Source organism: Lepidochelys kempii, chromosome 2, assembly GCF_965140285.1.
Source record: "Lepidochelys kempii isolate rLepKem1 chromosome 2, rLepKem1.hap1, whole genome shotgun sequence".
Classification (NCBI taxonomy): domain Eukaryota; kingdom Metazoa; phylum Chordata; order Testudines; family Cheloniidae; genus Lepidochelys; species Lepidochelys kempii.
Window position 1 is genome coordinate 68,330,184 of NC_136381.1, and position 27,149 is coordinate 68,357,332.

At 43.2% G+C, this 27,149-nt stretch overlaps 2 protein-coding genes across 11 annotated transcripts in view; one reads left to right on the forward strand and one right to left on the reverse strand.

Moving 5' to 3' along the window:
- Nucleotides 1-27,149, forward strand: part of LOC140906696 (kinesin-like protein KIF20A) — a 75,392-nt gene that overhangs the window by 33,947 nt on the left and 14,296 nt on the right. For 2 of the 7 annotated variants that reach the window (XM_073331132.1, XM_078851529.1), the window contains exons 16-17: nt 6,926-7,043; nt 7,119-7,186. In XM_073331132.1, coding sequence (XP_073187233.1) covers nt 6,926-7,043; nt 7,119-7,186 — 186 coding nt within the window. Of the gene's footprint in view, nt 1-6,925; nt 7,044-7,118; nt 7,187-9,098; nt 9,219-12,725; nt 17,444-27,149 lie in introns of those variants that run through there. The other 5 variants (XM_073331131.1, XM_078851530.1, XM_073331127.2 and 2 more) reach the window with 4 other exon arrangements.
- Nucleotides 15,941-27,149, reverse strand: part of LYN (LYN proto-oncogene, Src family tyrosine kinase) — a 98,014-nt gene continuing 86,805 nt past the window's right edge. For all 4 annotated transcript variants that reach the window (XM_073331136.2, XM_073331137.2, XM_073331134.2 and 1 more), the window contains one exon: nt 15,941-17,756. In XM_073331136.2, coding sequence (XP_073187237.1) covers nt 17,554-17,756 — 203 coding nt within the window. In that variant the 3' untranslated portion in view covers nt 15,941-17,553. The remainder of the gene's footprint in view (nt 17,757-27,149) is intronic.

Below are 27,149 nucleotides of genomic sequence, written 5' to 3' on the forward strand. Positions count from 1 at the left end.
GGTGAGTGAGAGGGATAGCCCTCATAGCAGCTCTTAATTCTGAAGGTCCAGAGGGAAGCAGTTGATGGTCAGGAGGTTGGTAGTTTTGTGGTGAGAAATCAAAATTTTGAATAAAACCCAAAAGGCTCTTGAGTCTATACTCAAGAGTCTAGACTCTTGAGTCTTTTAGTAGCTGTATCCCACACTAAATTACACATTCTTCAAGTAGATGCAGACATGTATTCCACACTAGGTGCATACATGTCCAGCAAGCCAGAGCCTTTTGCCTAGCAATAGCTGTAGAAGGGTAGCACTCATGCTCTGGCTCCTTCCCTGGCTATCTGAGATGGCACCTTGCCTATCCCAATGCAGTTCCTTCTCACCACCTGTGGTTGAAGTCTCACAATCTCATGCCTAGTTTAATGTTCCCTGCTGATGCCCTCACTGGGGTTTAAATGCTGTCCTTAGTGTGGAGGAGCGATCCTCAATAGCAATCCCCACAACGGTTGCTTGCTTTGTTTCGGTGAGGCACACCTTAAGAGCACACTTCAATCTGTATACTGTTTCAGAAGTGGACTTGGGTGGTGTGGGACCTTTGCCTCAAGCAGCACCTGCTTGAATAGTCCATGTGGCCTGATCTGGTACCAAGGCCCCCCTCAGACTCAGAGCACTGCCATGCCTCATTCTGGGGTAGGCGCCCTGCCAAAAAGACAGAGAAGCTGTTCTGTCATTGGTGCTGAGGAAGAGGTCTTGAGGGGACTCCTTTGCCTCCCCTTGGAAAAGTTCAGACCAGCACAAGGTCAGTTCTGGCAGGAAGGATAGCACAAATACCTCTGACCCTTCCCTGGTACTAGGTGGGAAATGCAGAAACCAGATACCATTGATTCTGGCTCCAGTCTTAAGGCATCCGTTGCATCTGTACCAACAAGGGAGATGTCAGTACCAATTTTGTCCATGTTGTCGGTGTACCAGGCCTCCACACACCACCTCTGCCTTTTGGTCCTGCTCTCACTGTTGGTCCCAGGGTTGCGCCACCTGCACTGTAGTGAGCCACTGAACCTCCATGTCCCTGGCCACTGCATCTAGATGCTCCCCTTCCTGTGGTGGGGATGGAGCTGGTACTGGAATTGGTGTGGAGGTCCTCAGCACCAGCACTCTCTTCAGCCCTGCCGTGTTCAATGCTGCAAGTGCTCTCTTGGCAGCTTTCACCACCTTTGACGTTTTGTGCATTCAGATGCTCCAGTACGGCTGTTTTCATCGGAACCAATGTTCCCTGTGGCACTAGCATGCTCTGTACTGCCTTCATCAGGGGCCCAGATTCCCACCTTGTTCTGGGCGATGGATGAATCGGACCAATGTTTGGCTCCCTTGGGTCTCTCTCCGCCCATGTTGCCGAGAACCCGGTGCTCTGATTCAGAGTCAGTTGTCATCCTCCCGCTCTGTATCAACCAGTGAACTCCAGGGATGCCAATGGATCAGTATGGCTCCCAGGTTGTCAGGTACCTCATGGCTGGGATGGAGGTTCCTGGCCACCAATACCCTATCAATGGCCTTGGACTCAGTAAGACACTCCTTATTTGCGGAGATCCCATTCTTCATCCCACTTCAAGACAAGTCACCCACCAGGTGACAGTGGTTGCTTGTGGTTGATCCAAAGCTGCCATCTTGTCTTTGGAGCAGATGGCATCCTTCCTCCTGACTTCCTGGGAACAAGAGACAATTTTGGCTCACCCAAGACCTTCGTCCTCATTGCCAGACGATGCTGTGCTTCCTCGTTTGTCCTCTCCTATTCCAGAGGACTTTAAGGTGTACCAAGACCGTTACACCATGTAACCACAGCCCTGGGCATCCAGGTGGCATTCCTCCAAGAGAACATGAGCAAACTGGTGAATGTTTTATAGCCCACCATCCCCAGGAGAATGGTCCTCCTGACCAGTGATGTGCTCCTTAAGCTTGCAAAGAGCCCTGTGGAGTATCCTGGCCTCAGTACTGCTGGTTGCAAAACTTGTGGAAAAGTGCTACTTTGTTCCCATTCAGGGATTTGAGGGGGTTCTTTTTCCATCTGGACCCTAATTCCCTTGTTGTAACAGTGATAAATGACAGGACCTGGCCAGGAAGTTTCAAGTCTACTCTCAAGGACAGACTCCTAGATCTTCCTGTCCAGAAGATCCAGCCACTCTACCTAATCACCATTGCAGATGAGGATTGCAAATCAATGAACTTTGCTGGCCCAGTACGACTTCCTCAATTGGTCAGTCATGGCTAAAGTTGAGGACCAGTTGTCAGAGGCCTCACTTGAGGAGTTCCAGGTGTGTGTTGTGGAAGGCTGCTTGGTGGCCAAAACATTCCTGCAGCGCACCCTTGAAGTTGCAGGCACCCCGGCCAGGGTTATGGCCTTGGTGGTAACTAAGGAAGGTTTTCTGGCAGCAGAACTTTGGAATCAGTCTGGATAGCCACCAAACCATCAAGGACTTGCCCGTTGACTGAAGAGTCTTGTTCTTGGATAAGACTGATGCACTCAGTCTTTGCACTCCTTCAGGGCTACCTTGAGGTCCTTGGAAGTGAACAGGCAAAGATGCCATTATGGGGCTCCGCAGCAGCAACAATGTCACCTGCAGCATTCCCTTGCACAATCTTTTCTCCTGAAACAGGACTACCCTAGAAAGGAAGATAGATCCCACAGGAGGAAGCAGTTGGGCTTGAGCTTCGGGCAGTTCACATGCCCTCCCTCAGCTCAGACCAAGCACCCATTTTTGACTCCTTTGACCAAAGCACTGGTGCACTTTTAATAATGTTTGCGACTGTATTACCTCCGAAAGCTGTGTCCTAGATACTGTTGGATTGGGCTATGCAATCCTGTTTTTCTCAATGTCCCCCTCCAACTCTCCTTTCCTATCCCTGGTCAGGAACCCCTCTCACAAGACACTGCTCATCAAGTAGGTCAGCTCTCTGAAGTTGGGCGCGATGGAGGTTCCATAGGAACACTGGAGCTGTGTTTTTTTTACTCCTAATACCGAAATCCAAAATCCAAAGGCGGGATGAGACCCATTCTTGACCTTCGTAGCCACAACAAATTCATTAAGTACTTGAGATTCTGCATGGTCACTCTATTGGCTATCCTCCCACAGTTGGCTTTCCTCCTCTCAAAATGACTGGTTTGCTGCCCTGGACTTCGAAGACACTGTCCATTCTGCTGAGCCACAGGAAGTTTCTACGTTGTGGTAGGAAACCACCACTTTCAGTATATGGTCCTCCCATTCAGCCTCTCTTCTGCCTCCTGAGTTTTTACCAAATGCATGGCAGTGATCTTGGCATATCTCAGGAGGAAGGGAATCCACATCTTCCGATACCTTGATTGGTTACTGAAGGCTGGCTCCAGAGAGGAGGTTCTTACCCACATTGACATCACATTTAGTTTGCTCAACCGTCTGGGACTCATTTTAAACACTGCAAAGGCAACCTTGACTTCTACTCCCCAAATAGTTAATTGGGGCCTCTTAGATTACACAAGGTCGAAGGTATTCCTGCCAACCAACTGCTTCCAGGCATTTCATCAGGCCTGCCTCAGTTTGCCGTCTTGGCCATTTTTGACAGTCCGCCTGTGTCCGAGCCTGTCAGGCCACATGTCCACTTGAACAGTGTGCCAACTTGCATCGTCGCCTTCTTCAGATGTGGCTCAGGATGGTTTACTGCCCTTCCCTGCATTCTCTGGACAGGTTGGTTTGTTTTCCTCCACTAGTCCTGGATTCCTTGTATTCGTGGGAGTCCCCACACAGTGTGTGCCCAGAAGTCCCCTTCACTTGGCCCTCTTCAACCAAGTCAGTGGCCACTGACGCTTCCCTTCTGGGTTGGAGGGTGCATCTGGATTCACTGAGGGTGGAGCCTCACTCCACATCAACATGTTAAACTTTGGGCCATCCACAATGCATGTCATGCCTTCTGGGACCACATCAGACACTTGATGGTTCACACAGTCACCAACAATACTGCAATGTGCTATGTGAACAAGCAAGAAGTGCATTCCAGGTTACTCTGTCTGAAAGCGATCAACCTGAGGCAATTGTGCATCAAAAGTCATCACTCCGGTAGCAATCCATTTGCTGGAGGTGCAAAATTGTCTATGGACTATCTCAGTAGGGTTTTTTCCCTGAGCCATGAGTGGTTGCTGAGGGAGAGTGTTCTCTGGGTCATTCCCATGATTGACCAGTTTGTGATGAGGGAAAACAAAGGTGTCACCTCTTGGTTTTTCTCCCAGGGGGGCCTCAGTCCAGGCTCAGTCTCCAATGTCTTGCACGGCAGCTGGTATTCGGCTCTTCTGTATACCTTCCCTCTCACCCCCCCAAATTCTGATAATTCTGCAGGCCATCCTCAAGCTGAAAGTGGATCGGGTCAAGTTCATCCTCTTTGCTACAGTGTGGCAGATAAGATGCTGGGTCTCAGACCTCCTTGCTCTGTTGGCTCAGCCTCCCATCCTGTTTCTCTCCATCCTGACGTGCTCACTCAGGACCATGGCTGCACCCTCAATCCTGCAATCCGCTTCCTGCACCTTTATGGCCTGGCTACTACATGGTTGAATGAAGAGGAGCAGTGCTCAGCAGCTGTCCAGCAAGTCCTACTCAACAATTGGAAGCCCTCCACTAGGACAGCCTACTTAGCCAAGTGAAAAAGGTTCTCAGTATGGTCCATGACCTTTGGGACCCAGCTGACTGGCTTCCATCGAGAAACATCTTGGAATACCTGCTACATTTTCAAAAATCAGGCCTTGTCCTCCGTTTTCTGAGTGCATTTGGCAGTGATATCAGGGTTCCATTCCCCTGATTTCAAGGGAAATGAGAAATCTCATCAGAGTGGCATTGGAAATAACTGAAGAGGCTTTTCTGCTTGCATCCTCTGGTTCCCTCTGAGAACTGGTTCCCTATTCGGACCTAAACATTGTTCTAGCAGTTCTGTTTGGCCCTCCGTTTGAACCCCTTGCATCTTGGCTGCTGCCCCTCCTGTCAGCCATTATTTCGGTAAGAAGGGTGTCTGAGTTGCAGGCCCTCGTGGCTGAGCCCACTCACGCTGTTTTCCAAGGACAAGGTAATGTTGTAACCTCACCCAAAGTTTTTATCCAAGGTGGTGTCTGTTTGATCTAAATAAGACAGTGTATTTGCCTGACATCCAGAGTATGGAGGAGCTCTTCTGGGGAAGAGCATGCATTAGGGGAAAAACCCACAGGTAATGCCTACATAAAAGGCTAGATAGAACTAAAGAGTTTTTTGTATTTCCTCTCACCAGTTCATGTCATATGTGGACCACAAGGGGGCAAGTGGTCTCTTCATAGACTATCTCTAGAGCAGGGGTCTCAAACACTCAGCCCGTGGAGTTATTTGCTGCAACCCGCCGAGCTCCTCCCCCCCACCCCCGAGTTATTTCCTGTGGCTGCCAAGCTCCCCTCCCCTGCCACCCCTTCTCCTTGTGCCCTCCGCCCCCATGCGGGCCATGTCCCTGCTCCTCTGGCGGTGGGAAGCGCCTGGAGGTAGGCAAACAGCTGTTTGGTGGCGCTTAGCACTTTCTGGGAGGAAGCACTTTCTGGGAGGAGCAGGGAGCCGTGTGCTCAGGGGAGGAGGCAGAGAAGAGGTGGGGTGGGGACTTGGGGGAAGGGGTTGGAATGGGGGTGGGAGAGGGTGAGAAGAGGTGGGGCCTCGTAGAAGGGTTGGAGTGGGGGCGTGGCTGGGGGCAGAGGAGGGGAGTTAGTGATGCAGCTCTTGGGCCAATGTACTAGTCCTCATGTGGCCCTCGTGGTCAATTGAGTTTGAGATCCCTGCTCTAGATGAATAACCTCCTATATCAAGGCTACATATGAGAGAGCTTCAGCTACACCTCAGCAGGTACAGGCTTACTCCACAAGAGCACAAGACACATAAATAGCATTTCTCAGTGGCATTTCCATACTGGTCATTTGCAGGGCGGTCATGTGGTTGTCTATACATATGTTTACAGACCATTATGCTATGACCACATCTTCCAGAGTGGATGCAGGCCTCGGAAGGGCGGTCCTGCAGTCCCAATTGCAGTAGACTCTGAGCCCGGCCTCTAGATAGGTGACTCGCAAGCAATACCCCTAAGTGGAATACACATCTGCACCTACTCAGAGAAGAAATTGTTACTTACTGTAATTGTGGTTCTTTGAGATGTGATGCAAACATGTTTTCCACGACCCACGCTCTGGCTCCTCTGCATCAGTCTCCTTTCAGCAGCTTTTGGTGCAAAGGAGATGAGGGGGGTCAGGATGGTGCCACCTCATATAGTGAGGGGAGGGGTTACAGGCAAGAAGCGTGAGCATGAGCCCTCTACAGCAGCAATTCTCAATCAGGGGTCGGGGGGCCATGAGCAGGTTTCATGGGGTCCACCAAAATAGACCAGAGAGCAGGGCCAGTGTTAGACTCACTGGGACCCATGGCAGAAAGCTGAAGCCGGAGCCCTGTTGCTTGGGGCTGAAGCCAAAGCCCAAGCAACTTAACTTCATGGGGTCCCGGGCAGTTGCCCTGCTTGCTACCCCATAATGACAGCCCTGGTTCTTAATCTACTGGATTTGCAGAAAAGCGGTTCTTGTGGCACAGATGGGCTGTGGAGTTTCTATGGCATGTGGGAGGGGGGTGCTCAGAGAAAAAGACTGAGAACTCCTGCTCTACAAGTATTGCTAGGCAAGTCTCCAGCTCTGGCATGCTGAGCGTGCACATTCTTAAGTGGAATACACAACTGCCTTGGCAAGAGAGGCACAAATTTCTAGAGAAGACTCAGTAAGACTAACTTTAAAAGAACCTTCAATTGGCAACTATTTCTAAAATAAAGGAATGTTCAATATGATCAACATTTGCAGTAGTAAACTTGTTTAAAGACCAATCTTTTAGTCAAAGGTGTATATTCTCTTTACATAAATATCAGTGTGCCTTTCTTTGTTCAGGACAGAGATAGGAAAATATTAGAGTTGCGACAAAAATTTGTAGAGCGGTCAGATGGATTGTTGGCTTTGGGAATCCCAAATTCAGATATGTTGACTGCAGAGGACAAAGTGAAATCAGGTAAGCATCTAATATTCTCCCAGTATGCTCTTGTTGTAGAGTATAAACCAGCTTAACTCTCTTTATCATCTACAGATCTTAAATATAAGGAGATGCAGAGCACTACAGATGTATTGCAGAGACAGTGCAATGAGAAAGATGAGGTAAATTTCTCTATCTTGTCCTAGACTTTGGATGAGTGGGGGATTGTTTTGGTGATTGAGGGCTCTACCCTGTAAGGGCCAGATCTTCAAGTGCTCAGCAATAGAATGCTCTCAACTGGGGAAAAGCTTTCAAAAGTGCTCCTAGCCAATATGCTGAGTTTTCTTTGGTGCCTAAACTGGGAATTGGGCGCTCTTACATTCTGGCTTGTCACTGGTTTGAATGTCCTCTTGTAGTGACAGTTGCATGTGATCTCTAATGAGATGCAGTGAAACTAGAATCAGCAAAAAATCTGGCCTAGGATCAGGATGCCTCACAAACACTTTATTCAACAATCCTTTGAGGTAGGAAATAATTTATTGCCCCACATTTTAGAGATGAGGAGCAGAGGCGTAGATTAAGTAACTTGCCCAACGAAGCCAGGTAACAGCACAGATCCTGAATTTCAGATCAGTGCCTTTTAAAAAAGCAGTCCTTCATTTTCTTTTTGTATCAGAGGGGTAGTCGTGTTAGTCTGTATCCACAAAAACGATGAGGAGTCCGGTGGCACCTTAAAAACTGACAGATTTATTTGTCTACAAAAGCTTATGCCCAAACAAATCTGTTAGTCTTTAAGGTGCAACTAATTCATTGCCAAAGCTGTTTTCTGGATGGAGTGCAGATCTGGAAGTCAGACATAAATGGTTCATTGCTGTAATATCCAGGGTGTGCATTAGGCTTACTGGTATGTGCCTCATATGTTTAAGAATGACCCCAAAGCAGAATTCCTTCAACTGTTCATAATGTGCACCAGTCGCTTACTAATTCACACCCTGGAGTAGGCCAGCTTTAATAAACATACTCATAGTTGAGAAATGTTTGTTAATTTCTGCTGAAAACAAGACATTTTTACTTTTGTGAGAAACTTACTATATTTTACTAGCTCTAATTTAGAGTATATAATTTAAAGTCCCTGGACTAGTAACTCATCTTATACCCAGTCTCCAGAATCTCAGCAGCGAGTTCTGGCTCTGAAGCCAATTTCAACTTTTTGGCCTGAAAATGAAACTTGCTTTCTAGTGTAAAAACTTAATTGTGAGTTGTTCAGCATTTCAAATTTAAAATGGCTAAAAGAGCAGAAAGCTATTGCTGCAGTGGCAGCCTGGGACTTCAGGCAGTGGGGGCAGCCTAAAGGAATTACTCATTCTCCTGAAAATCCCACTCTTCTATCCTGCTTCACTTCTCTCATACATTCCTACTCAGTGGCTCAGCTCTTACCTTGCATAGTTTCCCCCTCCCACATTTGCCCATTTAACATAGTGAGCACAAGGATTTTTTAAATATAAGTATTTATAACTTCAAAGCCCTTTGGAGAACTAGCTTAATAGTGGAGGTTTTTTGGTTTTTTTTTGTAGTGGAATACATACAGCTGGGGGCACTAATTCTCAAAACCTATTTTGATTAGCAGGTTGGGCCTCTATCTCAACTGTGCTCCTGCTCAGATAGTTCACAACTAGTCAAACACAATCAATAAAACACTGTTGGGGGCGGGGAGAGAAAGTAGGCTTTAAACTGCCCCTTGCTCAGCATGTGAGGTTATTCCAGGAGCAGTCTGTGATCCTTCCTTCCATTCTTACTACTGGTGTAAGTGATCACAACTCTCCTGTCTTTAGTGGAATGGCAACTGCTTATTTCTGCGGTGCATCTGATCCAACAATTCTAATATGTGCTGGTTGTACTTTATTGTAGGTTAAGATATACTCATAAAATTCCATTGTTCTACCATGGGACCACTTTTACATTCCGGGGTCTTAATGGCCTGTTACTGTGGAATACTAATAACACTATCAAATGTTTAACTACCTCTCCATGAATTTAAGGGTATATACCCTTAAAACTTTCAAGGATTTCTTACCTTAGTATTGTTTTGTGCAGCTTATAAAATCTCTAAAGTTTAAAATACAAAAATTAAATGAAACCTTACAAGAAGCGAATGAAGTCTGCAGAAAAGCAACTGAGGAAAACCATCGACTGACACACGTGGTGATGCTCAAGGTTTGTCAAACAAGTATTGAAACTACCTTTAAATGAATTGTTAGTGCAGCTGATGGTTTTACAAGGCTATTTCTGAATAGGAGATAGCAATTTTATTTTTGGTTCTTGTTCCTTTTAGTGCTAGCATAAAGCTTGTCCTTGAGTTGGCTGCTGGCGGAATCTCTTGTGTTCTTTAGGATATGAATTGACCATACAGGACACTTCTTGTACTATGGGTTTGTGTCAAACCCCTGTGCTTATATTCTTTAAACTGGTAATGTATAAAAAGAAGGTTTATTTTGTTTGACTTGTGTAGAGGGGAGTAGATATGGAAAACTAGAGGACTCTGTACTGTAAATCTGACTGCATTTGAAATGATTTTATAAAACATTATTAGTTAGAAACTAGCAACTTTCAAATATAAATAAAAGATGCAGTATTCAGAGAGCTCTTCTCGAATGCCCAAATATAACCCATTGTTGCTTGCTAGACTTCAGCAGAACACCTGTACGCTGATGCTGATTACTGTGAAACATAAGAATATCAGCTTTAAGCAATGGTGTCTTTCCTATGGAAGGGACTAAATTATATCTAACTAGGGCCTCTGGGCTAGATCTTCAATTAAGGCCTTATTCTAGTTGCAGTGGCTCTCCCACTAACAAGGAGGCTTAAACAAAGAATAGAATATGTTCTTTGTATAGCAACTAAATTAATATGGTTACCTTTGAATTTTGGCCTCTGGATTTGGAAAGGACAGATAAAGACAATGCAAGGTACGTCTAGGACTACTGAGCTTTTTGCTTTTAGCCCATGTGAACATTAAATTACATAATTTGCATGCACTGGCCTTGAGTTTATAGCCCATTCATTTCACTGGGGTAGCTCAGTCCCTTCAGGTTCTTATTCTAGGATTTGGAGACATCAGTTCACATTTAAAAGGCTTTTGTTACAACCATAAGATCCAGAAATTGTTTGTTCTTACGACTTTGTGTTCTTCAGAATGTGAATCTGCTGTAGGGGCTCAGTCATCAGCATAAAGGGGCAGGATGTATGACTATTTCAAAGTTGAATTACTGAGCTCAAAGCTTGTCAGACACTGGGAGACTTGATCTTAAAGTTTGGTGTACACACAACAGAGGGTCCGCTTTCTACAGGATGATGTAGAGCACTTAAATGAAATATTGCAAACTGCTCCACCCACACTTCATCATTGACCAATTTTGATGCCATTGTGATTCTCTGTGGTCAAATATCTATGTAGGAATTAGACTGGGCCCAGTAATGCGCTTCTTGACCATTCAATAGCTAATTTAAATAGTAACAACCTGGGTTGAACTTGAGGACTGGTTTATGCCACATGGAAAACACTTTGAAAACTACCTTCCCCTTTCTTACTATTTGAATACTTACATAAAAACAGGAACTTCTCCTTGATCGATTTCTTATTCCAGCCTAAAGTCAAACAGAATTATGTTGTAATTAGTTGCTGTGGAGAGAATTCTGACTCTAGGTTTGAAATTGAAACAGGAGCAGGTGAGTAGCTAAGGAGTAAAGATCCTGTGACACTTACTTCCCCCAATATTTTGAGTTTCTTGTCTTAATGGGTCAAATATAGACCTAAATTGGAAACTGAAGTTAATTAGCATACCAGATGTGGTATTCAGGCATCTTGCTCTATTTAGTTTGAGGCGGTATTGCATGTGCTTGTGACCATGTAGTTTAATGTCTCAAAACTGCCAAAACTTTAACTTAAACTTTGGCTAATGGCCTTTGCCCATTTTTCTTCAAATATAATTGTCTATACAGTAGAGCTAGGGAAAATTTTTCGGCCAAAATTTCTTTAGCAAAAATGCAGATTTGGCAATACTGAAACACTTTGTGAATTCATGGTGGTTTTTTTTCCAAATAATTTGTGGAGGGGGAAACACAACTTGAAAAATCATTCATTTTGACACTTTTTAATACGAAAAAAATCAGAATGTTTTCCTCCAGAACTGTTTAAGACTTCCTTCCTTTTTTTTAAACCTTAAACGTACAGTGTTTTGGGTCAGACAAAATATTTTGTCTGATAGGCAAACTGGTTGAAACTATAGGGAAGAACCAAATTATCACAAACCGAAGAACACGATTTGTAAAAGGAAGTCATGCCTCAGAAAGCTATTAGAATTTTGACGGGGTCAGCAAACGTGGTTACAGTGTACTAAGACTTTCAGAAAGCCTTTGGCAAGGTCCCTCACCAAAGGCTTTTAAGTACAGTAAGCTGTGTTGGGATAGGAGGGAAGGTCCCCTCATGGATCAGTAATTCGCTAAAAGACCAAAAATAAATAGTCCATTCTCAGAATGGAGAGAGGTAAATAGCATGATCCCCTAGGGATCTGTACTGGGACCAGTGCTGTTCAGCATATTCCTAAATGATCTGGAAAAAAAAAGTCTGCAAACTGTTCACCCCTATCTTGAGTGATTTTGTAAATTCAAAGCAGACTGCAAAGAGATCTCACTAGACTGGGTGAGTGGGCAACAAAATGGCAGATGAAATTCAGTGTTGATATGTGCATTACTTTGCATTTTGAAGAACACCATTTTGTATGGAGTTGTGATAACCGATAACTTAGATCCTCACTCAGGAAAGATCTGGAAGTCGTGAATAGTTCTCTGAAAACATCCACTCAATGTGCAGTGGCAATCAAAGCTAACCATGTTAGGAACCATTAGCAAGGGTTGTATAGATAAGGCAAATATCAATTAACTATATAAATCCATGGTACACTCAAACCTTTAATAGTGTGTGTAGTTTGGTACCCGCATCTCAAAAAAAGATATATTAGAACTGGAAAAAATACTGAGAAGAGCAACAAAAATTAAGGGTAAGGAACAGCTTCCATAGAGGAGAGATTAAAAACACTGACTTCAGCTTGGAAAAGAGACAACTAAGCAGGGATACGATAGCGGTCTATAAAATCGTGAACCATGTAGAAAAGTTGAGTAAAGAAGTTTTTCCCATAACAACCAGCAGTCACCCATAACATTTATAGGCAGCAAGTTGAAAACCTAGAGAAGTACTTCTTTACATACCACAGTCAACCTGTGGAACTCGTTGCCAGGGGATGTTGTATAGGTCAAAACTATAAAGCGATTCAAAAAAGAATTAGGTAAGTTCATGAGGGATAGGTCCTTAAATGGCCATTAGCCAAGCTGGTCAGGGATGCAACCTATGCTCTGGGCAGACTGAGCCTCTGACTTCCAGAAGCTAGGAGTGGACAAGAGGGGATGAATCCCTCTATTGCCTGTTCTGTTCATTCCTTCTGAAGCACCTGGCCAATCAGGGTACTGGGTTAGATGGACCATTGGTCTGACCTATTATGGCTGTTCTTAAGATTGCCAGCAAACCAAAAGAAATCCGTGTATTTGCACAGTTCTACTAATATAACACACTGATCTCCGTCTAAATTTTACTTGGAAGAAAATGAACAAAATAATAGTACCATCCACTAGTTTTCATTTATCTAATGTGGTTTAACAATTCCATAGGAACAAGAGATGAGAGGTCTTCAGAACTGGGCTAAACGTGTCCTTGAGCTTGAAGCTACAGTGTCTCTTCTGCAAGAAGAACTAGATGAGAGGAAAAAGCACTTGTATTCAGAAGAGCTTAAGGAGCAAAAACCCAAGAGAGGCTTGTTTACTAATCTAAAGTCTACAGTAGCAGTCACTTCTAAAACACCTGTTGGCAAAACCTTGGGGAAATCTGAAGACTCTCCAACTATGTCAAGAAAACAAGCTATTTTTGCACGTAAAGTAAAAGAATAACTCTAATCCTTGCTGCATTAACATGTCTGTATTGACAAGGCCCATCAGCTGTAATTTTGAACTGATGTTAACAGTTGGAATTTGGGTGGAGGAAAAAAGGCTAGTATAGATACAGCCTTACCATCAATGTAACTGGGAGGATAAGCTATTAATAGGAATGACAACTTTCCTTCTGTCAGTGTCTTCTTTAATAACTACAGAAGACATGTAAACGTAAACCTAAATTGGGATTCTTGTGTAACTGTTGGTGTGGAGATCTGCTGTGGAAATACAGCAGGTATGGATTTCCACATTGCAGGAAAATGGGTGCCTTGTGTCAAGGTTAGTGGTACATTCCTGTCTTTTACTTTCCTTGTTTCTTTTTACACTTACTTCCAACACTCAAAATGGCATTTGTGCTCGACCAAACAGCTTGTTCACTTTCACTGTTTCATTAGCTAGTAGATATTGTTTGTAGAGGAGCTGGCTTCCTCACAGTTAATCTTATGCTTGATTTGAATTGAACTAGTAATCTTATACTTGATGTCAGTTGACTGTGGAATTAAAATGAGTGATTTGGTACTAAGATTTCATTTAATGATAGTCAGATGATGGAATGGTAAGGAGCCACTGTTCATTTTAAATGCTTCTGTCATAATCATGATTGCCTTGGTTTGCTTGGTGTCCATTTGAAAATCCCTCATTGAATTGTGTATGCAGTAGACTTCTTAAAATGTACTTCTAATAAAGCTTGTTTTTTTTCAAGTCAATTACATATTAGATCATTTTAAGATTTGGTGTTAAACGGTGATTAGATCATCAGATAATTGATTTGTCCTGAGAGTCCCTGTGTCTTAACTTTTGTTTCTATTGAAGTATGATGCACTTGAAATCAAAGTTTAGGAGCAAGAGGGCCAGTACCTCATCTTAAAAGAAAACTTTGTCTAGAAATTTAGTGGGGCTGGGACTGCATGGTGATTATAACCAGAAATAGTTTTGTTTTAGCCAGATAATAGAAAAACTACTTCAGAAATGTGTGCCAGTCACAAGGTTGTAGGAGTTGAGCAATTGCCTTTGCATGGTTTAATGGTGGCTGATTTTGTTGTGCTATACTGTCAGCATTACACAGCTATGTATAGGAACCCTTGAGTCAGGTAAGAGGTTTTTTGGCAAGTTCTCAGCTTTCAAGCAGTGCCACACAGAAAACTAGGTATGATCAAAGTGATATTTTGGTGTCAGTGGGGATGGTGGTGGATGTAAAAGTGTTGATTTGGGATTTAGCCATACCCCCTAACTATGGATGTATTATCTGAGTTGCTAAATTATGCAGCAGGTTGATTATGTAGGAATTAAGCAATACGTTACAGTTAAATCATGAAATGGGGTTTCAAGCAAGGGAAGTTGAATAGTTGGAGAGTTAGGTGAGTGGTGTGCATTCTTGTGGTCAGAGAAACCTGGGCTTGCAAAACCTAGCAGCCTGTATCTTTGGAGTACAAAGATTAGAGGTGGTGTTTATACAGCTCAAAAAACCCACCTCCTGACTGAGGCCATATTTACAGGGACTAGAGTGGCATAATCCTGTACTATAGAGGCTGCCTACAGTGAGTGTTTTATTTTTCATTGCTGTAAGAACTCTGTTCTCATGTAGCAGTAGCTAGGTAGAGAGGCATTCTTTTCTCAGTGTAGCTGCATCTACACTGGGGCTAGGTTGGCATAGCTATAGTGGTCAGGGGTGTGGATTTTTCACACCCCTGAACGCTGTAATTGTTGACCTGTGTTTTAAAGTGTAGACCAGACTGGAGTTAGAGGTTGTCACTAACATTGTGAAACACTAGATGGAGCAGCATTACTATTGCAACACTCAGATGATCATGTTCCTGTAATTCAAAGCCCTGGTCTCGAAATTTCCTCTTCCCTTTGTCAGTACCAAATACTCCTAACTGGTTAAGTGAGTGCTTCAGTCTGTTAAAACTCACGCTAATGTGTACTCAGGGACTTCATATATTCACTAGGAATTGGGATTTTCTGATCTAGGAAGCACGAGTTACTCTCCCGAAAAGCAATATCCAATGGGGTTATTTGTCCTATCAAAACAGGTATCCACTGATTTATAAATGGACTCATCACAACCATGGCAAATTCCAAAGAAACAGCCTTCTGGTAGCTTGAACGCCATCTGGATCAAGCTCTAGCTCAGTCCTTAAACTGAATATCCAGCCAGACCACCTTTATGTCCATCACTGGCACTCAAGAAAAGATCAGAAATGAGGATAATAAATGGAGGTTCTCATTTTAAATACTTTGGTTTATTACAGTAATCTGATAACATGAATAGGAACCTTGATAAACCCCAGTCATAGATTTCAGTTTAGATGTTCTCCCCCCCCTCCCCCCAACATTACATAAAATATGGCTTAAGTTAAACCAAACATGCTTCCATCTTTCACCTGCATTTCTCAATGCTGCACTAGCTCTGCAAACACATAATGAATTTGATCCAGTGTATGGCTCCTAGACTTTTTCTGCAACTAAGATGACTTAGCATTTCCCAATGCTAACTTAAATTTTGAAAATGTTCAGGCTTTCCTAAATGTTTCAGTACACAGTGGTGCCTAGTGGCACTGTAGAAGATTGAGGTTTTGGCAGCTATTTTGGAATTGACTACTGAGGTGGGTAGTTCAGAATTGTAGGATAAGAACCACTGAGCTGGATATTTCTGCTAAAATATTCAGCAGTGAAATGGCTGTCTTGAGATTTCTGAACTGCTCCTCCTGAGATGAATGGGTATAAGAGGCAAGATTAATTTAAGTGATGCTATACAAAACAAAAATAGTTCTTTTGGTTAACATCTGAACACTGACACGATCTGATCCTGCATTCCTTGTACACAGAAAACTGTCAGCCTGGCCTATAAAGTGGCTACTTACTGTAATTTGCAGGACAAACTACTATGGTACAAGTTTAAATTTAAAAAGTTTGTTTATTAAAATAAAAAAATCACCATACAGTAAAAATATTTACAGTCTGTGGTGGTTAATCTGCACATTGACTGACTTCCTTCATTCAGAAACCTGCTACGCTTTACTAAAAAAGAAAAGCAATGGATGTTTATACTGCTCCCTTTGTTTGGACTGCAGGTACACTAAAGCCTCACCAGTAGTTAGCCTCTTTTAAAGCTTCCGTGAGTACCCTTTATCATAAATGGTTTTGGTTGTAAGAACAGCCCAGACTTTTTTTATACAAAGGAGGACAAACAGGCAGTCACATTGTAACTGCGCTGGTTATGCTTTTTGGTAACTAAAACATACTCAACTTGATAATTCACTTCATGACTGAGCATTGGTTTAAATACAGTTTTGTTAATACATCTGGATTCTAACAGAATATACATTAAGAACACCAACTATGTAATAAGTAAATCAGTCCATGTTTTTAACTGTTGGTTATGAATTAGTAGTAATTACGTAATGAAAAGCAGAACCAGGGTGCTAACACTCACTCCAGTGTAATTTCACTGATTACAGTATGCTTATAAGGTGTGGTGCATTTAAAAACATTCTTTTTGGCTAATCTTTAAAATTGCTTTCAGTTCAATTAATTGAAACATTAGGAATATATTACTGAATCACTCACTCTAAAATTCCTATTAAGATACTTATAGAAAACATTCTCATGGGTAATAGATGGATCACAGTGTTTCAGAATACTGAGGGCCAGATCCTGCTCCCTTCAAAATACAGGGGAGATTTGCCACTGACTTAAGATGGGAAAAAAATGAATTTTGAGCTGGTGGTTCCAGGCTTAAATTCAGTGCTCTATATGCAGAGCAAGAAAATATGTTGTCTTTTCTGACACATCTAGCACAATAATTACACCGTTTTATAATGCAATTTCACAATATCTCAGGTCTGATTCTTACCTTGATGCCTGTAAAAGACACTTTTTTCAAATCTTAACAGTGTAAATGCTTGAGCTGTGCATAAATGCCAAAGATAATTAAGTGTAAAAAAATTACCTTTAACCCTCTTAAAGGGGATGATTACATCCTAAATATTAATCTTGCAACAAGATACAGTTCTCCAGATAGTGATCTAAAATAACCAGAGGCTATACAAATACAAAGCATGATATCTTGCAAAAAGCTAATTTGGGAGCAGAAATTCTTTAACTTTTCCTTCATAAGTTCATATTTATCTTCAGCCTTCTTACATTTTCTTGTAAGGCATGCTATCATTTAGGGATTTCCCCAACTTCTTCTGTTTGCAGCTGCAAATGCTTTGTAAGTTTGTATTGGTGAGACTGTACTCTTTGTTTTCAAAGCTTGTTTTGTTTGGATGTTTGTTTAGGCAAATAAAAAGATATCTAAAGAGAACTCTAACTGTAAGCAGAGTGATCATTCAAATTAAATTAACCATAGAGGAACGGTTTATTTCTAGGCAGAATGATTCTTCCTGTGGAATTTCAGCCTCCAGTTTCAGAAGCCACAATCTGTTAGGATATCCAAAAACATGAAATAACTGGTCTGCCCAGTTTGTCCGAACAATAGTCTATGCCAACTAGAAAAGTTTTTGTTCTATGGCTGCTGTTGATACTGCCCTTCTGTTGCTGTGTAGAAATCATCTAGCACACTCTGTAAATAATCAAATGTTGGCCTCTCTTCTGCTTTATCTTTCCAGCATGTTTTCATAATATCATAAAGCTCCGCAGGACAGGTTTCCGTGCGTGGCATGCGGTACCCACGCTGAAGAGCAACCATCACATCAGCATTACTCATACCTAAAACAAAACAAATGATTTTTAGAAGCAGATTTTTGTGTCCAATGATCAGAGCACCTTCTTTTGCTGTTACTCCACACCCCAAAAACTCATACTAAATTAATTAATCTAAATGGGGCAATGCAAGTTTTACTTTTTTTAATTAAAGCTAGCAAATAGATGCTGTGCATATACATAGTATGACAGTCTCTGCCTCAGAGCTTAAATATAAACTCACAGGCAAAAAACCTTTAATGTAGGGTTAAGGTTGTAGATAGTACTCTCTGTTCCTCATGCCTTGCCAGAACGGGAGTTAAATTCCAAAAATCCAAATGTTGGAAAACCAGGAAATAGAGGGTTCTGCCTCAAGGCCCTCTCTGTATTCACAACTTGTGCACTGTGACATGTCAGTCTCTGTAACTATTTTGAAAAGCTGTGTCATGCAATCTCTTTTACAAGGGAAGTACAGTATTCTACATAAGAGTTACATCCCTTGCCCCCCATGGCCATTGCTCCTTCCAGAAAGTGAAGGGAATACATATTTGTGTCCTCAGGCCTATATTTTCTCAAGCCTAGCTTTCGGCTTTGTAAATAGCTTAGAGTATCATAGTCTAGTTCAGTGTAAGCAGCCTTTCCACTGTCACAGGAGACTTTAGTCTTTTACCTGGATTATGTCCAGCCTGAAACCCCTAAGGCCTTCAAGAGGTACACCTCTTACCCACTGATAATACTGGAGACAGAATCCTGTGTTTAGATCACTCAATAATCTTCTGTACTGTCTTTGAGACACCTTTACTCCCTGCACCTAAAGGGGGGAGAGGCTCCTCTGCCTACAGCCTGATCTTCCATTGGGCCCATTGATGATACCAACACCAGCCTCTGTGCAGAGCTTCTCTTACCAGACTGGTAAAGTATCTCTTGGGTCCTGTGTATCAGAGGACTAGCTGTGTTAGTCTGGATCTGTAAAAGCGGCAAAGAGTCCTGTGGCACCTTATAGACTAACAGACGTTTTGGCGCATAAGCTTTTGTGGGTGAATACCCACTTCATCAGATGCATGTAGTGGAAATTTCCAGAGGCACGTATAAATATGCAAGCAGTCTGGTCTTAGCACCACCTTTGACCATGGGCTCAGTGAGAATCTCTTTAGCCCTAATCTGCGAGACAGTCCCTCACCCTGCACAACCTGGTATTGGTTAAATCTAAAGCCACCTTGAAGAACAAACTGGCCTAAAGTTCAGAAGCCTTGGTGCCACAGGTAGTAACCAGAGTGCCTACTCCTCACCTAGTACTGACACACCAATTCTGAAGCTGCCTTTCTTAGTACCTCATCACCAGACTAGATGTCTAATTGTGTAATAAGAACACATTTCCCCAGAGGAGGTGTTTCTTCTGTTTTACATTCTTTCTCTTCTGTACACCCAGACCCATGGGGCCTCCCAAACAGCACCACTGTAATTTCATCTCTGTACTTCTTCAGAACTGGATGCTCAATGCTGACAAACTTGGTCTCACTGGTTTGGATCCTAATGACACCTTCAACTTGGGTAGATTTCCACCCCCTAGTCAGGCTGCTAGGCACCCTGCTACATACTTTTTCCACTGCCTGTACCTGCTCCTCTGGTTCCAGTTTGAAATCACTTCAGGGTACCTTCAACTTCTTTGTACTTGGAGGCTACCTCACTCTACCTCAGGACACCAGACCTCTTCTCACCTCAAACCCACAACTCATGGAAAGAGATGCATGGCCGCCTTCAGTTACTTATGTAGCCTTACATATAGCAATGCTTGAAAACCCTTTTTGAAAGCTGCAAGACCAGCAACGACCTCAGTGCTAGCATTGGGGCCCCCCTTTGGCACAGATAGTCCCACTAGCCATCATGGGACCTCAGTCTTGCCCTAACAAAGTTACTGGACCCTTATGAGCCTCTGGCTTGAACTTTTCAAGCACATTAATCAAAATAACCTTCCTCCTAGCAATTACATCTGTTCTGAAGATGAGTGAATTTAGGGCTCGATGGCTACTGTACCTCTTTAGCATTATAAACCACCATACAAAAGTCTCTTCATGACTAAGGTAGTCTGATATCCACCTTTCTCAATCTGTGTTTTTTCTGGCAACCTTACTCAACTCCAGGGAACTTCATCTCCAGGCCTTATAGGTGCTTGGTCTTTAGCTGCTTGGGATTCACAAGGAAGATTTAGGCTGCCAAGTAGGAGGGATTCTGTAGCCAAGTGTGGAGGGCACTTCCATGGGAAGCTCAAGTTCCAGGGCCCTTGTTTGTTTAAGTTATACACAGTGGCAAAGTATACCATAACCCACTGAATAGGGTACTCTTCAAATCCCTTCTCCGCTTCAAGCAGAGCATGCAGTTGAAACTGGGACTCCCATAACCTGGATGAGTGCTTTCATCATGGGTTAAAGATTATAAACAGGGCCCCCCTTCTTCTACTTTAAAGCATGCCTCCTAGATCATGGCCAAAGGCAAGAGACATGCTTAGCATGTGAATCCTGGTATTAACTTATGTCTAAGCCTAAGTGAGCTGTTTGTTTGGTGTCAAGACTCTGAAATATGTAGGTCTGGCTCCTCCAGTGACTTAACACTGGAAACTTAAGTGTGTACAGTGTTGCACAGCAGCTGGACAGTTTGTGAATGCCACTGGTGCCTAACTGGGGGACATAAGCCTCTAAGTTCCCCTTGTGACATCTGTCCGCTGCTCTTCTTAAATTATCATTTCTTCCCCTGTTTTACAAATAGTGAGACCCAACTGCCAAACAACTAATTGGAATAGGAAATGTTGAACGCTGTTAAGTCTTACCTAGCAAACTACTAGTCCCTGGTTTAAAGACTCAGGTTAGGAGAGCTGCTGTACCCTCCATAAGTCTCCCTAACCATTGTGGTTCAAGGCTCAGTATAGGAATCTGGTGCTACAAATTGGTATTTAGCTAAGAATTTCTTGCCTACTCTCCAGCTGCTCAAGTGGGAATGCAGAGAGGCTTTTAGAGCAGAAAAAGGTTACTAACTTGTAACTGTTCTTTGCATTCACATAAGCTGCCCACCTTCCCCTGTGCTTCAGCATAACAGCAGGAGGCTCAAGGGTGGGAGAAGGAGCTGAGGTGGGTAGGGGTGAACTCCCTTCTACCACACAGGACCATATCATCACAGGAGAACTCTGGTGGAGTTCTCTAATGGACATAGTTTTGGAATTTGATACCAGGGTATTATCCCACAAATATAAGTGACTCCTGCAGAGTACTGAATGATAAAATCTTTTTAAGGTGACACTTTGATATAACCTTAACCTCTGTGCATGAGGGAGATCACAGTACCTTATTCTTTTCTCCTCAGTGTCTACTGAACAAAGGCCTGTACTGCACAGAGCAGTTCACAGATTCTAAGCTCTGCAGTGCTGCTGGTACTCATCCACTCCTTGTGCTGCATACCCCAGGCCCCAGAACTTCCCTGTCATCTGAACTGGCTGAGTGGAAGTACTGAGTCAGATTTTGTCTGGGCTATAGTAAATGGTAGGTTGAGTTAGGGAGGGTGAGATACTTTTAGTCTCAGTTGCTATGTGTAAAGGGGCAGAATTAAGGTCACCGCAAAGCCTTATCTCCCCCTGTGGTTGGATTGACATTTTATTTTGGGAATTAAGCTACCCCAATCTGGAAGACCACAGGGTATGGCTGAACCCCTGCACTCAGAGCTCTCCTGTTGTGGAATGTCTCAAAGACAATGCTCTAGACTTCGCAGAACCACCCTCCGCTCCCTTAGGCTGACAGGGCACAAGGCTTAACTAAGTCTTGCATGTGGATTTCCCTTGGAATTTGAGAAAATGGAATTACTGAGGGGAGCATGACTGAGTGGACAGTGGACTTCTCAGTGACAGTAGACAAGAAGCTGGATATGAGTCAGCAGTGTGCCCTTGTTACCAAGAAGGCCAATGGCATTTTGGGATGTATAAGTAGGGGCATAGCGAGCAGATCGAGGGAGGTGATCATTCCCCTCTATTCGACATTGGTGAGGCCTCATCTGGAGTACTGTGTCCAGTTTTGGGCCCCACACTTCAAGAAGGATGTGGATAAATTGGAGAGAGTCCAGCGAAGGGCAACAAAAATGATTAGGGGTCTGGAACACATGAGTTATGAGGAGAGGCTGAGGGAGCTGGGATTGTTTAGCCTGCAGAAGAGAAGAATGAGGGGGGATTTGATAGCTGCTTTCAACTACCTGAAAGGGGGTTCCAAAGAGGATGGCTCTAGACTGTTCTCAATGGTAGCAGATGACAGAACGAGGAGTAATGGTCTCAAGTTGCAGTGGGGGAGGTTTAGATTGGATATTAGGAAAAACTTTTTCACTAAGAGGGTGGTGAAACACTGGAATACGTTACCTAGGGAGGTGGTAGAATCTCCTTCCTTAGAGGTTTTTAAGGTCAGGCTTGACAAAGCCCTGGCTGGGATGATTTAACTGGGAATTGGTCCTGCTTTGAGCAGGGGGTTGGACTAGATGACCTTCTGGGGTCCCTTCCAACCCTGATATTCTATGAGTAAGAGGACTAGGTACTCCTCAGGGTCCCATAGTTAGCAACTGGAGGTACCAATAGATATGAAGGGGAGTCTGGCCATGCCTCTCCCTTACTGGCACAATCTTTTCTCCCACAAAGAGGTAGGGTAGGGGACAAGGGGAGCTCTGTACCCTTTCCCATCAGGGCACCAACCCTACTCACACTCAGATCCCCCATGTCTGTGTAGGGTGCAGTAGGTTTTGGGAAAGAGATTGCAGGGTTCTCTTTCTCCTCATATCTACTGCTCAGGAAGTGCAGAGATGTAATCTAAATGATCACATCAAGCACACCACTGGCTCCTAGGCATAGAGTGTCTCCAAAAAATATTCCCCTACCTCTTTTAAGGGTCAGATCTGTGAATGCATGATTTCCCAAAATGATGGCATGCAGCATTTCCCTACTCTCAGCTCTCCTTTCTGGCTCAAGCTCCACCTGCCTGCCAGGCACCTATTTTTTTTTTTAAGGCTTTATGCATGGGGCATGGCACTACATATGTCCCTCAAGAAGCTGCCATTTGGGGGTGAGGAAAGTGACTTGCAGAGCTCGCTTTCCCCTTCACTCTACAACTCAGGAGAGTCATAGATCCAACCTAGGGAACTATGTTACACAAACACAAAATGGCTCCCCTACCCTGCAGCCTCCCCAAACATCCCGCTATGGCTCTTCCTGCTACTTTTCCAACTGCAGCCAACAGGGTGAGTGAGACTAAGGGCTCTCTCTAAGAACCTCAAAAGTCTCAATGCTAAACTTGCCCAAATTGTCTCCTGAACTGTAAGCAACCTGCAGTAAGCTCAAGAGCCAAAACTGGGGCCTTGAGGAATCTTGGACAAAGTTGCACAAGACTAGAACCAAGGGGCTGCTCAATTCCAAACTAATGGTTTAGCTAAAAAAACCCATCCTTCAGCCTACGCCTCTCAGCATTGAAGGTAGGGCTCTGAAAGTAGCCACCATCTAATTATATGGTTTTTGTGACTTGCCCACCATCACAGTGGAGGCTGGAACAGACCCTAGGTCTCACATCCTAGCCCATTCCTTTAATCACATGTCCAGCTCTTTCTATTGTCCCTGCCCCTTTCATTCCACACCGTTTCTATGCTAACAGTCTAGCATATGTGACTAGTTCATTTCACACATGTACTTCAAAAGGTAGTGCAGTACAGAGGCTGAGGCTTGGGACTGTCATATAAAAGGACCTGGATTCAAGTTCCAGCTCTGTTGTAAGTGCCTTTGTGTCACTCCTGCAGGTATGAAGAATGCCAGTAGCCTTCATCTCATGTAGAGGTAAGGAGAGTCCATAACGGTGGTGGGTAGACAGCTCCAGCTGATAGGAACCAAAGCAGCGACTACATTGGCACACTACAGAACCAAGCAAAACAGCCAAGTTTTTTATTAATGGATTTTTAGAGTGGTATCCTGGTACCAGATACTTCATGTTCCCTCTCTCCTTTGCACTCAAGCTGTGGGCACGTAAGGGCAGTTTTATAACAGACTATGTTGGGAGGAGACCTGTATATTGGGAACCTCTTGGGCAAACGACCCCAATATTGTGCCACACACTACTCCTACCCCTGCTGGGGCACAGTAAGTTTCAAGGCAATCTGCCTATGTATGGGGATTTTAGAGTACTTAGAAAAATCAGCTGTGAACAGAAAGTCTGCTGTGACCTGTAACTACTGAAGAGTTGCTAGACAACAGCTGAGAGAAAGGTAGTATTCTCATCAGAAGGGGAATTGAAGCAGAGTGCGACCAAATGCTTTGGCCAAAGTCACACACAAGCAATCTGTGATGAAACTGATAATTGAACCCAGATCTTCTGAGTGCCAGTCTGGCATCTTAACTACAAGATCATTCACTCTCTACCATGTGCTTCATTCAGAGCATAGGATAAAGAATAATTGCCTCTTCTTCTCCAAATACAAACAGTCTCTGTCATTCTCTCCATTATACAGCCTAGAGGGAAGTAAAGCAAGGGGGAAGCTGGATAAATCCAGAGAAGCTGGGAGAAGAGCTTTCAGGGAATGCTTCCATCTTCCCTCAAACTTACAGCTGCCCCTCTTTCCCTAAAACCCACAAAATAACCAAAGCCTGTTGTGAAAATTTTGACACCTGAGGAGGGCTTCCAGGAGCTGTAAACTAGTCCGATAGAGGAGAGAGAATGGCCACATGGAATGGGTACAAAATATATCGGAAGGACAGAACAGGTCGTGCGGTGGTGGGGGTTGGGGTAGGGGGTAGTGGCACTATATGTGAAAGAAAATGTAGAATCAAATGAAGTAAAAATCTTAAATGAATCCACATGTTCCATAGAATCTCTGTGGATAGTAAATCCATGCTCTAATAAGAATATAACAGTAGGGATCTATTATCGACCACCTGACCAGGACAGTGATAGTGACGATGAAATGCTAAGGGAGATTAGAGAGGCTATCAAAATAAAAATCTCAATAATAGTGGGGGATTTCAATTTTCCCCATATTGACTGGGTACATGTCACCTCAGGATGAAATGCAGACACAAAATTTCTCGATACTTTAAATGACTACTTCTTGGAGCAGCTGGCACAGGAACCCACAAGGGAAGAGGCAACTCTCAATCTAGTCCTGAGTGGAGCGCAGGATCTGGTCCAAGAGGACCAGACTATATGGACTATCTGGTCCATAACTATAACAGGACCGCTTGGAAATAGTGACCATAATATAACAACATTTAACATTTCTGTGGTGGGAAGAACACTTAAGCAGGCCAACACTGTGGCATTTAATTTCAGAAAGGGGAACTATGCAAAAATGAGGAGGTTAGTTAAACAAATTAAAAGGTACAATGACTAGAGTGAAATCTCTGCAAGCTGCATGGACACTTTTCAAAGACACCATAATAGAGGTGAAACTTAAACGTATACCCCAAATTAAAAAAAACACAGTGAAAGAACTAAAAAAGAGCCACCGTGGCTTAACAACCATGTAAAAGAAGCAGTGAGAGATAAAAAGGCATCTTTTAAAAAGTGGAAGTCAAATCCTAGTGAGGTAAACAGAAAGGAGCATAAACACTGCCAAATAAAATGTAATAAGAAAAGCCAAAAAGGAGTTTGAAGAATAGCTAGACAAAAACTCAAAAGGTAATAACAAAATGTTTTTTAAGTACACCAGAAGCAGGAAGCCTGCTAAACAACCAGTGGGGCCCCTGGACAATCGAGATACAAAAGGAGCACTTAAAGACGATAAAGTCATCGCAGAGAAACTAAATGAATTCTTTGCTTCAGTCTTCATGGCTGAGGATGTTAGGGAGATTCCCAAACCTGAGCCATCTTTTGTAGGTAACAAATCTGAGGAATTGTCACAGATTGAAGGGTCACTAGAGGTGGTTTTGGAATCAATTGAGAAACTTCACAGTAACAAGTCACTGGGACCAGATGGCATTCACCCAAGAGTTCTGAAAGAACTCAAATGTGAAATTGAGGAACTATTAACTATGGTTTGTAACCTGTCCTTTAAATCAGCTACTGTACCCAATGACTGGAAGATAGCTAATGTAACGCCTCTAGAGGTGATCCTGGCAATTACAGACCGATAAGTCTAACGTCAGTACCAGGCAAATTAGTCGAAACAATAGTAAAGAATAAAGTTGTCAGACACATAGAAGAACATAAATTGTTGCGCAAAAGTCAACATGGTTTCTGTAGAGGGAGATCATGTCTGACTAATCTATTAGAGTTCTTTGAGGGGGGATCAACAAACGTGGACAAGGGGGATCCAGTGGACATAGTGTACTTAGATTTCCAGAAAGCCTTTGACAAGGTCCCTCACCAAAGGCTCTTATGTAAATTAAGTTGTCATGGGATAAGAGGGAAGATCCTTTCATGGATTGAGAACTGGTTTAAAAGACAAGGAACAAAGGGTAGGAATAACTGGTAAATTTTCAGAATGGAGAGGGGTAACTAGTGGCGTTCCCCAAGGGTCAGTCCTAGGACCAATCCTATTCAACTTATTCATAAATGGTCTGGAGTGAGGTGGCAAAGTTTGCAGATGAGTGTACAGGGCCAGATTCAGATTACCAGTGCATTTCTGAAGTAATTGCATTAGAACCAATTGAGTTATTCTGGTGTAGCCGATCAGAATGCAGCCAATAAAAAGTTCCTTTTTTCGATCACCAAGAGGGGGAGTAGTTAACAGTGTGTCGGCAAATCATACCGTCAAATGGCAGATCTGAATGTGAATGAAGTGGATCTTTCCGAGGTGAACAAAGCTAAGCACATTTCAGAGATTAACACATTCATTAGGTGGAAGGGATAGCGTTACATTGTATTCAACAGTACATTTTGCCAGCTTATTTACGGACAGTAGTATTAGAAATAAAGGAAACCACTTGTTTGGTCTCTAAACTACAGGAAGAGCACTGCAGCAAAGCTGCTGGGGGCAACCAGACAGAACAAAGGAAATATGCTCAAATGAGAATATGGAGGGGAGTTTGATGCTTTATTTTGCTCACGGAGGACCAAATTATGCCTAGTTCTCTGTGGATGCATGGAAAACAGGGTCTGCTCTCTCCATGTGTCTGTGGGGTCCCTACGGTCTCAAAAAGGGGCAGAGAGGAGGTAAATCCATTTATCTCCATAAAGTGAGTCAACATACACTGGGAAAGCAGGACGTAGTGTCCTAAAAGATAGTGGAAGCTGTGCAGGCATTCTACAACTGCATTGGCAACTTTGTTTTTTATATTCAAAATGTCTATATAAATGACAGTTATAATATCCAGTACCTTATTGGATGAATAAGCCAGTGCTTTTTCCTTTTAAAAGAAACAGTCGTGGTTGTCCTCTCTTACAGGCCTGTAAGGTGAGTTCTTATATTTTTTAACAT